The sequence below is a fragment of the Ahaetulla prasina genome, chromosome 12 (assembly GCF_028640845.1).
Source record: "Ahaetulla prasina isolate Xishuangbanna chromosome 12, ASM2864084v1, whole genome shotgun sequence".
Classification (NCBI taxonomy): Eukaryota; Metazoa; Chordata; class Lepidosauria; order Squamata; family Colubridae; genus Ahaetulla; species Ahaetulla prasina.
In genome coordinates this window covers 706,803-720,281 of record NC_080550.1, presented here as the reverse complement: position 1 = coordinate 720,281, position 13,479 = coordinate 706,803, and the positions used below count along the sequence as shown (strand labels likewise).

Here is a 13,479-nt window from a genome sequence, read left to right as displayed (position 1 = left end):
CCCACTAGCCTTCCTCGTCCTCCTCCAGGTGAGCGCCTCCCCGGACCCTCCTTTTCGATGCCGGCCGGCCGGCTGGCTCTTGCGGGGCTCCGCGGCGCTTGGGCAGGAGGGAGGGAGGGAGGGGGCCTTAAGCCTGAGCCCGCCCATTCTCTCCCCCGCAGGTGGACCGCCGCCTGGCCGCCTGGCTGCCCCCAAGCCGCTCCGGCTTCGTCTTAGCGGTGCCCGACGGGCGGCTGAGTCCGGGCCAGCCCTTGAGCGAAGGTAAGCCCGGGGCGCCTCTGTCTGCTTCTTCCTGTCTGCCCCTCCCCCCCGAGACTCCAGCCCCTCCGGGGGCCCCCTTCGGCCCGCCCGCGGCTCTTTCTCCCCGCAGGTGGACCGCCGCCTGGCCGCCTGGCTGCCCCCAAGCCGCTCCGGCTTCGTCTTAGCGGTGCCCGACGGGCGGCTGAGTCCGGGCCAGCCCTTGAGCGAAGGTAAGCCCGGGGCGCCTCTGTCTGCTTCTTCCTGTCTGCCCCTCCCCCCCGAGACTCCAGCCCCTCCGGGGGCCCCCTTCGGCCCGCCCGCGGCTCTTTCTCCCCCCGCGGGGGCTCGGTTGCCTGGGGGCGGGAAGCCCCTGCCGCCTTTGGGCCAGGTACGTGCCCTGGCAGGCGGCACTGACTGCCCCCTTCCGGACAGGGCCCGGCTGCAAAAGGGCAGCGTCTGGGCGGGAGTTCCTGGGGGGCTTTTCCTCCCCCTCCCAACCCTCCCCCGGCCTTCGCCCGCTGCCTTCGCTGGACGCCCGTCGAGCGGGGAGGCGGCCTGAGTTCAATTGCAGACCGATTCGGAACTCGTAGGGCGGGAGGGGGCTCTGCTTGTGGCGGCTGCTCCTTTTCCGAACTTTTCATCCGTTTTGCGGCCGAACCTCCGCTCCGAATCGAGCCGCCTCGAGTGGTCGCAGGAGGTCCCGAGTCCTCCAGGGATAAATAGAATAGAATAGAATTTTTATTGGCCAAGTGTGATTGGACACACAAGGAATTTGTCTTGGTGCATATGCTCTCAGTGTACATAAAAGAAAAGATACGTTCATCAAGGTACAACATTTACAACACAATTGATGGTCAATATATCAATATAAATCATAAGGATTGCCAGCAACAAGTTATAGTCATACAACGCCGATGAACTTGGGCTTTCTTCGAAAGTGAAGGATTTACATTCGGCGTCTGTTAGGATCTCTTAATCCATCGGTTGCTCGATCGCGATTCGTTCCACAGAGAGTTCTCCTTGGATCTAGCGTGGGGGATGGGCAGCTTCCTTAGGAATGGGGGAAGAGGCTGGGGCAGAGGGAGTTAAGGGACCTCCTCTGCTATGGGGGGGGGTTGTTTTTTGTTTGCTAGTCCTAACTTAAGCCCCCCCCTTTGAAGGGGGTGCACTTAAAAACAAGAGAAATAGTTCCTCCTGCTGCAACAGTAAAGGAGCCTGCAGGGAGTGAAGTCACCCCACTTTGAATTGCCCTGTGAGTGGGGCTAGACTGAGCAAGTAGGGCCAGGCTGGGGCTTGCAGAATGGAGCCCTTTGCCCCAGCACCCAATGCCTCCCCAGCCCCTTTCCTCCTGGCCCAGTGGTGGGTATCCACTCAGCCATTGTCTGAGAGTTCCCCCCCCCAGCTCCCGGAAGGGGTTGTTGTTGTGCAAAACAGGCCCATTGTGCCCCAAACAGAGGCTGGTCTGTCTCTGCTTCAGCACTGGATCCTGCCAGGAATCCCTTCACTCCCTCTGCACCAGCCCCTTCCGTCCTGCAGCCCTGAACTGCCCTGATCTCCCCAAGGCCTGGAAGGAGGACTGGGGGTGGGGACTTCTGGCTCACCCAGGATTTGGAAGCAGCCGGACACCAGCCTGGGCCTCTCCCAGTGGCCTGGTGGGTTGTCTCTGAAGCCCAGTGTGCAATCTAGTGGCTCTTTATGGTCAGACCCTGGGGCTTTTAGAAGGGAACAATTCCCCCTCCCCCCACAAGTTATTCTCCCTTCCTCTGTCATTCCACTCTCCCTGGTGAGGGACTTGTTGGAGGTTGCCCCTGCAGACAGGAGACACTCTGGGTGGGTGCTCTCCCTTACTCACTCTGGAGGAGGAAGCGATTCTGAACTTCCATGGTCCCGCCTCTCTTCTGCTCTCAGCTGCTTTGGGGAAGAACAGGCAGTTGCAACACCTGGAAACTCACGAGTTCTACCCTCTTAGCTGCTTTAAAGTCTGAGGTCCTGGCAAAACTGGTGGTAGGTTGATTCAGAGGCAGTGGATTAGGGCGTGGCATGGCTTCCCCTCAGCCAGGGAGTGTGGCTAACTTTAGCCCCCATCTTTCTCAGCAGAGGATTAACTCTGGGGGTGGCCCTCGTAGAGAGGCTGGGGGGCTCTTCCAGGGAGCCTCAACAGAGATGCTCCTTCCAGCAGTTGTGAGTGATGATGGGCCATCAAGTCATTGTTAACTGACCACTGGATACACAGATAGTTCTGTCCCTGAGCAACTCTGAATTGTGAGTCTGGTGCATTTTTTCACTGTGACTTTTGCTCCAAAAGATCCTTGCAATCTAAATATGTTAAGGTGTTTGTGCTCTGTTGGGTCAGAGGTTAGTGGGCCATTCCTGCACCCCCTCCCTATTAAATAAGCCTGGTGTTTACTGAGACACGTAGAGACAGACAAATCTGCCACCCCCCAGCTGGGTGTGTTTTCCTCACCTTTCTCGGGCAGCTTGACCCTGTGATGGAGGGGCCTTGAGATGAGATAAGAGCTGTTGCCCTGCAGGCAGCAGCCTTAAAATTGCAGGGACGCTGCAGAAAGAGGAAGGGGTGGCCCGTCAGTCCCCCTCCCCACCCCACTCCTGGCCATGCTTAGGAAGAGAGGCAGGGGGAGCACACCATTTTCTGTCACCCCTGCTGCAGATATGAGGTGTCCTTGGCTAGGAGGGCAGCAGCCGCCTCTTAGCCCTTTGGTGGGGGAGGGAAGAGGCAGCTCTGAATGGGCAACCAGGACATGGCAAAGAGTGAGTGGCCGGCCAGCTTCTCCTTGTGCTGGGAGGAGCCAGCAATTAAGTGCACCAGTGGCTGTTTGTCCACACTGTAGGGCCAAGAGGCAAAGCATGGGGGAGCTTTCTGCTCCGCTCTTGGCCAGCTTCCTGGGAAAAAGATTTCCACTAATGGCATGCAGAGGGTTGGCATACTAATGGATGCCAAATGGGTCCAATTCCACTAAGTGGGGAGAGGCGCTCTGACTTCCTCCTGCTTCATGGGCAGAGAGCAGGTTCTCCAGCTGAGCCACCAGCCCTTCTTCCCCACTGCTGGGCAGAGGGGCCTTCCGGGCAGTGGGCTGCCCATGCGTGGCTGCAATTCGGATGCGGGGGTGGCCCTGTGGATAAATGGGGGCTTCCAGTGTCCTGAGGGGCCTTGGCTGTTTATAACCATCGGCATCCTTAGCAGATTGTCTCTTGGGGCAACCTCACACTGCCCCGAGACAGGTGGACGTTGTGCTGTCCGGTTGTTGCCTAGAAGTCTCTCTCGAGCCACTTATGCGGGGAGGGGAGTGATCTCCAAAGTCAGCTCTGCTCACAGAACCTCGAATTGGAAGGATCCCTTTAGATCTAGCTCTGGACAGGAATTTAGAGAAATGTAGAGCATCTACTGGAGGCCTCGATTGGAGGGAGACCCTTACTTTACTTTGGGAGGGGGGCAGAGCAGGGCACCACCTGATGAGCATCTTTGTGGCTGAGGAAAAGAGAGGGCAGCTTTCTCAGTATCTCACATAAAAGTGGGGAGGTCTTCTTTCCTCAAAACCTCCCCCCCCCAGTAAAGCCCCCATTGTTGCTGCTGCTCTAGACCCACTGGCTGCTCTCTGCTTTGACCAGTCGGGGTTGCGTCTTTGGGTGCTGGGCTCTGTTGCTGGTCGGGCTGAGCTGCTTCAGGGTGGGGTGACCTGGGGTGCTGTGACTGCTCTGTCCTGAGTGCTGAAAGAGGCCGGGTGGGGGGGCTGTTTCGGCCGAGGGCAGTGCTGCCTTTCTCTTTCTTGGAACCAGTGAAGTCTTTGGGGAAGGGGTGTCAGGTTGCCCCCTATAGCAGGCAAGGCTAGAAGTGCCTTCCTTTTGCCAGCTTAGGGGGTGAGGTAGCTTTCCTTGGTGAAATGGGGGGGGGGAATGGGGACTGAGGCCAGGCTGCAGCAAGCTGCTTGTGGGTGTTTTCCTTTTAGTGTGGGGGGAGGAAAACCCAGGAAACTGGTACTGTTTTGGGGCAGCTGCCTCTACAAAGGGCTCTCCCTGATGGCCAGACGGGCGCCTTATCTGGCATGTTGGGCAATGGAAGGAAACTTGGGCTTGGGTGATTCCCCCCCCCCCCCCCGCCGCCTCCCTCCATCCCCCTGTGTAAGTGTAAGCAATCCACGGACTGGAAGTGCCAATCCATTAAAGGACAAACAAGTTCCCAGCTCCAGATGGGGGGGGCTGTCCCAGAAGGCTTCTCAGGTGCATTAAAACCCTCCCCCACCCCTCAGTTGGGCAACCGCTTGCAGGGGGAAGGGCTCCTGCTAGCCAGAAGAAACTCCCTCTGCCAGTGCCATTTAGAGCGGGGGTGGGGTGGGAGGGGGGTATTATTTGGACCATATTTTGGTTGGAAGTTTCAGGTTTGCCTAATGCGGTGGCTTTCCTCTCCCCTCCAGTCAGGTCTGCCGATTGCCCGGGAGGGGAGCCAGTTCTGGGCAGCCCCGACTTCCGAGTGCTGGTGGATGGAAAGGTGGTGGCGGTGAGGCAGCGCTACAGGCAGGCGCGGGAGAGGCCTTCCAGGGTGCATGCCAGAGATTCCAGGGGGATCCAATCATTAGCCTCTGCTGTCCTACAGAACAAAGGCCCCCCTTCTTCACAGGTGAGCCGCTTCTGCCCTCGGGAGAGCACAGGTGGCAGGGGTGCCATGGCAACCCTTCTGCCTCCCTGGGTGGTTGCGATGGAAACTGCTAATGGAGCACTGGGACTTTGTGCAGGCAGGTGGAATGTGGGGGGGGGCACTCCCCTGCAAGGGGGGGAGGCTTTCACCTGGCCTACGGAGGAAGAGGGTTTGGACTGAAGGTGCACTAGGCAGGCACCCTCCCAAAGAGTCTGCTGCGTCTTCAATCCAAACTGTACATCAGCATTTCCAGTATTGTGTAATACTTCGGCTGTTGTTGGACTACAATTCTCAGCATCCCCAGCCAGCACAACTAATTATAAGGCAGACTAGTGCGGTGTGTGTGTGTGTGTGTTAATTCAACAGCATCTGTATGGCAACAGCAGCAACACCATTATAGCATGTGGATTTTGAGCAGTCATATTAAAGAAAAATCCTGAAATTTTCCTGTTCATCATCCAGGGCTTCATTTCTCAAACAAATCACAATAACAGATTACTAAATAAATGTTCATAAAATGTAGGATTGCTCAATGAAATTCTCTTTCTTTGCCTCTGATGATCACCTATAATGATCACGTGGCTCAGCTGGGATGGTCAGAACCCTTTAAAAACATTTTTTCTACAACCTCTTCGGCTGAAGTGTTTGCCTGATCGTCAGAGACTTTTTTTTCTTTTAAAGGCAAAAAAACCCTTTTAAAAGTTAAAAAAAAAAGTTGGCCACGTCTACCCGGTCACATTAACCCCACCACCACCAAGCCATGTCCACAGAACCGGTAGTAACCAATTTTACATTTCACCCCTGCAATGGGGCCCCTGGCCAGCTGAGCTCAGAGGCTGCAGACTGCCCGGTCAACACCCTGGCTGGAGAACAGCAGTGGGGGGCGATGTTGACCTTAGGGGCCAGGGGGCTTCTGGTCGGGGTCTTGTTTGCTGCACCCTCAGAATGGCCCCATGGGGCAACTCCCTGCATAACCTGTGGGAGCTTTTTTTTCAGGTGGAACTGATGCCTGCCAAGCGGATGGAATGGCTGAAGTCCCCACCGACCCTGAAGCGGCGGAAGAGAGACTGGGTGATCCCTCCCATCAGGATGCCTGAGAATGAGAGAGGCCCCTTCCCCAAGAAGCTGGTTCAGGTGGGTGGAATCTGGGAGGGAGGATCTGGCCTTGCCTACCCGGTGAGGGGGGCGCTGGCTTTTCTGGGTCAAAAGCCCATCAGCCCAGAGCTGCATCGGAGCCTGTGCAGAGATGGTGCCAGGCTGGACAGGGCCATTCCGGGTCGGGGAGATCACTGTCCTTATGGATCAAGCTCCATTTTGGGGGGGAGGGTGGCCAACAAGTCTAAGATGACCCTTTCTTCCCCTGCCTCAGATCAAATCAAACCGGGATAAGGAAACCAAGATCTTCTACAGCATCACTGGGCAGGGGGCCGACACCCCGCCAGAAGGCGTCTTCATGATTGAGAAGGAGACGGGGTGGATGAAGGTGACCCGGCCTCTGGACAGAGAAAGCATTGAAAAATACCACGTAGGTGGTCCTGGCTGAAGCTGTGATGGGGGGGAAGGGGGGGAGGGGAGCTTCCAGCATTCCAGATGGGTTTCCCTCTTTCTGCAGCTTTTATCCCATGCGGTCTCTGAGAATGGCAAGCCAGTGGAGGAACCGATGGAGATCATCGTCACGGTCACCGATCAGAATGACCACAAGCCCGAGTTCACCCAGGAGGTTTTCCGGGGGTCTGTCACAGAAGGAGCAACTCCTGGTAAAGAGGGGGATATTTTGTGCAGGGAGAGCAGAAACTTGGCCCTGGCAGCCAGGAGGGAGCGTCCTTAAGACACTGTGCAAACCCTGCTAGGATTGTGAATGTGAATTCAGAAATAGGTGTGTGTGTGCGCTACATTGCACTAAATGGGAAGGAGAGGTAAATTATTGAGCCTGGAGTTGCCTTAATGTGTTCTGAACTGTGCCCTCGTCTTTTCTCCTTACACAAATGAAGCTTCCTTATCCTTCAGCCTTCCCAACTCAGAAGGAAGTCGGGGGATCACTTTTGTGGGTGCTCCTCCCCGTCCCAGCTGGGGGGAAGGGACTTTCCCAGGGGGTAGGTGGCTGTCTCCGATGCACCACCTTTTGACTGAGGGAGGCGACTTCAAACGCTGGGCAGAGTCCAGGGGGCCCAGCTGGAGAGGCAGCAAGACTCTCTGGCAGCTTCACATGGGCGCCTGCTCCCCTTTCCTAGGGGCGTCTGTGATGCAGGTCACGGCCACCGATGCGGACGATGCCATCGAGACCTATAACGGGGTCGTTGCGTACTCCATCCTGAGCCAAGCGCCCCAGGAGCCCCACCCGCAGATGTTTGCCATCAATCGAGCAACGGGGACCATCAGTGTGATCGCCAGTGGCCTGGACCGAGAGGTAAAGGCAGGGCTGGGGAGGAGAAGCAAGCTGCCACCTCCTCCCCTTTGGCTGACCTGGCTGCCCCCTGAACTCTTCTCGGGTACAGCCGGATTGGGAAGGTCCCTTCCTTGGAGGACGCTGCCCAGCTCAGGCACTAACCGGAGCATTTTCTCTTCCCAGCGAGTGAGGGAATACACCTTGATCCTGCAGGCGGCAGACCTGGATGGGTTGGGCTTGACCACCACAGCATCGGCAATAATAGAAATTACAGATGCCAACGACAACGGGCCCGAGTTCACGGAGTCCATGGTAGCTTATTCTGCAGAGGCCGGGAACGGGGTGCATGTGTGTCTTCTTGGGAACAGGCCAGGATGCACAGCAAAGGAGCTCAGCTCCCTTCCCTTGGCTTACAGCACAAGCAGAAACTGGCAGTTGTGTGAAGCTGCAGTTGTGAACCGGGAGTGAAGGCCAAGCAAGCCAAGTCGTAGCTTAGTATAAGGCTTGAAACTAGATTACGGTTTGCTGTGATAGGTGTGCAGACTTCATAGGGTACCTGCATAGCTAAGGTGTTTCCACCTACCCTTGTCCGTACCCCACTTCCTCCCCCCCCCCTCCAGGCTTGTCCAAATTGATAGAATTTTTTTTAACAAATTTTGTATTGGCCAAGTGTGATTGGACACACAAGGAATTTGTCTTGGTGCATATGCTCTCAGTGTACATAAAAGAAAAGATACGTTCAAGAAATCGATGCTCTTCCTCTTAGATAGCCGGGAGGGCTGATGGCTCCCATATTGGCTTGATGGATGGGCAGCAGTGCCTCTCCTCAAGTCCCCTGAGCTGCCAAAGGATTGGGAGGGGAGTTCATTATCCTTCAGGCTCTCAGTTGGCTGCTTGCCCCTCCCTCAGTATTCGGCAGAGGTGGCGGAGAACATGGAAGGTGTGGAGGTGGTGAGGCTGGCTGTGACCGACAAGGACGAGCGCCACTCTCCTGCCTGGCACGCCGTCTACAGCATCGTTCAGGGCAACAGCGGAGAGCTCTTTTCCATCTCGACGGATCCAAAGACCAACGAAGGAATTGTGACAACAGCAAAAGTAGGTACAAACACCAGCTCCTTCCACGCACAAGCTTGTGCGTGTGTGCGTGTGCGCGCATGCAAAGAGGCACTGGCTAGGGAAATCTGGGAGTTGAAGTCCACACACCTCAAAGTTGTCGAGGTTGAGAGACTGCTTTAGCCATTGCTGAGGTGACCGGATGAGGCTTGTTCCTTCCCTCAGCTAGGCAGCTGCATCTTCTAATGACGTGTTTCTGTCTCCCCGTTTAGGCGCTGGACTTTGAGATGAGAAAGCAGTTTGCTCTGCAGGTGGCAGTGGCCAACGAGGTGCCCTTTGCGGTGAAGCTGCCCACCTCGACAGCCACCGTGACCATCAACGTGATGGATGTAAACGAGGCCCCTGTCTTTGCACCCCTGGTCCTGAAGGTGAAGGTCTCGGAGGACAGCCCGGTGGGGCAGAAAATTGCCACCTACACAGCGCAAGACCCAGACACGACGCAGCCCCAGAAAATCAGGTGAGCTGCTTCGCTGAACAGCCAAGGAGGGTCCCCCCCCCCAAGAGGTGGGGAGGAGCAGAGGGGCAGATGCTTGTGAAGGCACCTCAGGGTGGAGGGACCCACAGCCCCTGCAGCTTCTGGGAAGAGGCTACCTGGGCAGGTGGGGGTACCATCCCCCAGCAGCAGCAATTGGGGCACCAAGAGTCCCATGCATGGAAAGGAAGGTTAGGCAGGGAAGGGGAAAGGCTGAATGGAGATTCAACGGAGAGTCTGTATGCGAGAACTGAAGGAGGCAACAGCCTGAATTCCATGGCGAGCAAGCAGATTCCAGAACCCCCTGAGGTTGGTTGCAATTTTTCCACAGAAGAACTTCCAGGCTGCTTCCCTATATAAGGGCCGCTCCGGCTCCACTTTTCCTCCCCCGGCACTTTCCCCCTTTCTGCAGCCCCTTTTCTTCCACACCTGCCAGCCCAGCCCCAATTACGGTCCAGCTGGTCTGGGAGCCATCAGGGGCTCAGCTCTATTGCAGCCAAGCCAGTGGTGAAAGCCAATTTTTTTTTCTACCGGGTTCTGTGGGTACGGCCTGGTGGGCGTGGTGTGGCTTGGTGGGCATGGCAGGGGAAGGATACTGCAAAATCCCCATTCCCTCACCACTCCTGTGGGAAGGATATTGCAAAATCTCCATTCCCTCCCCACTCTGGGGCCAGCCAGAGGTGGTATTTGCCAGTTCTCCGAACTACTCAAAATTTCTGCTACCGATTCTCCAGAACCTGTCAGAACCTGCTGGATTCCACCCCTGTGCCAAGCCTTCCTCTTCCAGGCCCAGAGAGTCCCCAGAGTCTCTGTCCCACCTCACAGCCAGTACCCCCTCCCTTCCTCAGCCTGAATCCGCTTTCCCTCCAGGTACTTGCTGGGGAACGACCCTGCCCAGTGGCTGGATGTCCACCTGGAAACCGGCATCATCACTGCCAAGGCACCCCTGGACCGGGAATCCCCCTTCGTCCAGAACAACACCTACATGGCGATCGTGCTGGCAGCGGATGATGGTAAACCCTGTGGGTGGATGAGGGAGGGCCTCCCCCATGGCTGCCCCCCCACAACTCGTGGCTGGGGAATCAAGTGCTCCTTTGTTGAGCTGAGTGGCGGCGGCTGCTTGAGAGCTGCCCATGTGAGGGGCACATGGTGGCCGGCTGCGGAGGCTGCCTGGTCATGAGAACCAGCCTCCCGGGGGGGGGGGGCAGGTGGTCCCTGCTCCTCAAGAGCTGTACACAGAGAAGGCCACACCCACCAGGAGGAACATCCTGCAGGGAGCCTTGCCCCCCAAGATCCACCTTCTACTGATTCAGACTAAGTTGTGATGACCGACTGTGCCCTGCTTTCTTCTGTTTGCCATGGCCAAAGCGAGGGACTTGCTGGGCAGACAAAGCAGCTTCCGGAGCCAGTGGGAGCCTTGGGGGAGAAATGGGGCAAGATCAGGGGTGAAATGCTACCAGTGATAAAAACTACCAGTTCAAGTGAACAGGTAGTAAAAAAAAGCTACCGGTTTCTCCCAACTGGTATTTCCCATGATCAGCTGTGCAGCGGGGTTTAGCCTTGCTAGAAAGCAGGAAATCCTGCTTTCTAACAAAGCTACATCGTGCGCCACAGCTGATCCCCCCCCCCGCTTCTACTTACCTTCTCAAGCCTCTGCGTTTGTGCAGAGCACGTTTGGTGCGCAATGCGCATGCAGTGCACATTTGGCACACAGTGCGTATGCGCGGCCAGCAAACAGGTAGCAAACCGGTTCAGATTTCACCTCTGGGAAAGATGTGGTGGGAGGTTTGGGGGCTGAAGGAATGCAGAAGTGGGGCCTTTGAAGAGAAACAGCCTGAAGCTTTTCAAAGCAGCCCTTGTGCCTCTGTATAATTTGGCTTTTGAAGCTGTTCTGTTTTAAACATGGCTCCCCCGTACTCTGCCCCCAGGAAGCCCCCCAGCGACAGGGACAGGGACACTGCTGCTGACCCTCCTGGATGTGAACGACCATGGCCCTGAGCCTGACCGGCGGAAGTTCACTGTGTGCAACCGTGATCCAGCCCCACAACTGCTGCGCATCTCGGACAAGGACCTTCCACCCCACACCTCCCCTTTCCAGGCGGAGCTGATCCACAACTCGGAGGAGAACTGGGCGGTTGAGATGGACAGCGAAGGTGGGCGGTTGCTTCGGCCTCCTGGGAAATGGGCACTGACCTGACTTCCAGGAACCTTGACCTCGGCACCATCCGGCCCTCGTGTGCTCTGCCCTCAATTTCTGGAGCATCTCCCATAGTCCCCCAGGCAGATTGGCTTCAAAAGCCCAGGTTGGCATTGTGTCTGACCGTTTCCTGACTCCTTCAGGGGAGACGGCCATCCTGAAGCTCCTGAAGCCCTTGAAGCGAGAGACCTACGACGTCTACCTGCGGCTCTTGGACCAGCTGGGCAAGTCGCACCTGACTATCCTCAGGGCAACCGTCTGTGATTGCGAGGGAGAGGTGGACGAGTGTCCGGAGGGGCAGATGGCTATCGTTGGGGCGCCCATCATCCTTGCCATCTTGGGGGCCGTTTTGGCTCTTCTGGGTGAGTATGCACAGGGCTGCCCTTGGGGGGGGGATGGGTTTCCCCTCCCAGCTGGTAGAGCCATACCTCAATCTGGACACTCTTGTGAGGGTGACCGCAGCCGGGTGGCATTTCCAGCGAGGCTGAGAGATGCAGAGCATGGTCTTCTCTGGCCATGTGAAGAAGCCTTTGGTTTGAATTACTTCTTCATACCACCGCCATAATTCTGAGGACTAGAACCATGGGCTCTCGGGAGAATGGCAGTTGTGTCTCGGGACTGTGGCAATGTGGGGCCTCCCTGAGCTCCCTCCCTTGGCCGTGACCTCAGTGAAAGCACCCCCTGATCCTGGCTGGGTTCTGTGTTCCAGTCCTGCTGCTGCTGCTGCTACTCTTCGCGAGGAGGAGGAAGGTGGCGAAGGAGCCGTTGCTGTTGCCGGAGGACGACACCCGGGACAACATCTTCTACTATGGCGAAGAAGGAGGGGGCGAGGAGGACCAGGTGGGGAGGGCAGGGGCAGGCCTGGGGGTGGGTGAGCTTTGCCCAGGATCAGACTGCTTTGGGGGAAGGAGCTGGGGGAGCTTCTGGGTGCCTCCCCTCCCTTGGCCAAACAGCTCCTCCTTCCGTACCTCAAAAGGATTATGACCTCAGCCAGCTGCACAGGGGCCTGGACCCCCGCCCAGAAGTTCTCCTGCGGAACGACGTGGTGCCGACCCCTTTGCCAGCCCCCCAGTATCGCCCCCGCCCTGCAAACCCTGACGAGATTGGCAACTTCATCTGTGAGGTAAGGGAGGCTCTGCTGCCTTGGGGTTGCTGCTCTCTGAGTGGGTTGCCCAGCTGGATCTTCTGCCCGCTGTAAGCAGGCAGAGCCACCCAGAGTCACGGGGTGCATGTGTGTGTGTGTGTTCTACATTTGGTAGAATTATTAAGGACCCTAGAATCAGCTGAAACCCATTTTAAAGTTGACATTGTAGCTTCTGGATTTCCCCGTAGGGCCCACCCCTACAGCACCAAATTTGGAGTGGGTCTCGGGGCTGCCCAGATTAGCTGGGACGAGGAATTATCTGAAGTTCTGGATGCGCCCCACATGCTTCTTCCTTTCCCACCCAGAACTTGAAGGCTGCTGACCTGGACCCCACAGCGCCCCCCTACGACTCCCTGCTGGTCTTCGACTATGAGGGAGCGGGCTCCGAGGGGGGCTCCCTCAGCTCCCTCAACTCCTCGGCCTCCGATCAGGACCAGGACTACGACTACCTGCATGAGTGGGGCAGCCGCTTCCAGAAACTGGCAGACCTGTATGGGGGAGGCATGGCCGACTAGGGGGCTTCACCCCGCAGCCAAACCCCTTCCTGAAGCTGGGCTGACTGGTGTTGCTTGGCCACCCTGACCACCATGGCCATGTGGGAAGCAAAAGGGGCTGCTGCGGACTTTGGGGGGCTCCAGGAGACGAACCTTCGACCGTCTTCACAGAGGAGCAGCTCCGTCTCTGCTTCCTGGGCAGAGGGCAAAGGGGTCTCCAGAGGGGGCTCTGTCCTGAGACAGGACAGGCTTTCAGGCTGCAGGTCCTGAAATCTCTACACTGCACCTCGGTCTGGGGCTGGAGGTGCTGCCCAACACTGGCCTGGCTGGGGTGGGGGTGGGGGTGGAGGGAGGCTGCCAGATGATGCCCCCCCCCCCGCCTTCCTCACCTCCTCTACTCTCATGTATTGTAGCTCAGTTAGGACTTGAGATTTCTTTCCTCTTTTTATAGCATGTGTGAAATAACTTGATGATCACTAAAGGGCTGGACAATCAGGATGTAAAGTTTTAATAAAAGCTTTTTTTTAAAAAAAGGCACAACAACCTGTGTCATGTTTTCTGAGGGAACCAAGGCCGTCCTGTGCTTGAACCGCAGCCAGTCTTAGCTGTTTCCAACCTTCCCAAAACAACCTAGGTGGGGCAGAGGCTTCTGGCTCCTGCACTCTGGCCTTCCCCAATCCCTCCCTCCCTCTCCTCTCCAATTCTTGTCTGTCATTCCCACCCCAAGGCTGCAGCCCTCCCAGCTTCTCCCCTCTCCCCCAGCCGCTCTCAGCTCTTCCCTA

The 13,479-nt window shown here is 57.0% G+C and overlaps 1 protein-coding gene across 2 annotated transcripts; it reads left to right on the top strand.

Annotated features, from left to right (window-relative positions):
- The first annotated feature begins 362 nt into the window (after positions 1 to 362).
- LOC131184362 (B-cadherin-like) lies at positions 363 to 13,102 on the top strand. 2 transcript variants are annotated; one of them, XM_058155546.1, is made up of 15 exons: positions 367 to 470; positions 4,671 to 4,873; positions 5,888 to 6,025; positions 6,261 to 6,416; positions 6,504 to 6,648; positions 7,123 to 7,298; positions 7,461 to 7,589; positions 8,187 to 8,372; positions 8,603 to 8,847; positions 9,733 to 9,875; positions 10,791 to 11,015; positions 11,203 to 11,421; positions 11,769 to 11,899; positions 12,036 to 12,182; positions 12,509 to 13,102. In XM_058155546.1, the coding sequence occupies exons 3-15, from the start codon at positions 5,897 to 5,899 to the stop codon at positions 12,716 to 12,718; spliced, it is 2,241 nt and encodes a 746-aa protein (XP_058011529.1). In that variant the 5' UTR covers positions 367 to 470; positions 4,671 to 4,873; positions 5,888 to 5,896; the 3' UTR covers positions 12,719 to 13,102. The 2 variants fall into 2 exon arrangements, with proteins under 2 accessions (XP_058011530.1, XP_058011529.1); XM_058155547.1 differs by lacking the exon at positions 4,671 to 4,873 and having other exon boundaries at positions 363 to 470; positions 12,509 to 13,095.
- The last annotated feature ends 377 nt before the right edge of the window (positions 13,103 to 13,479 follow it).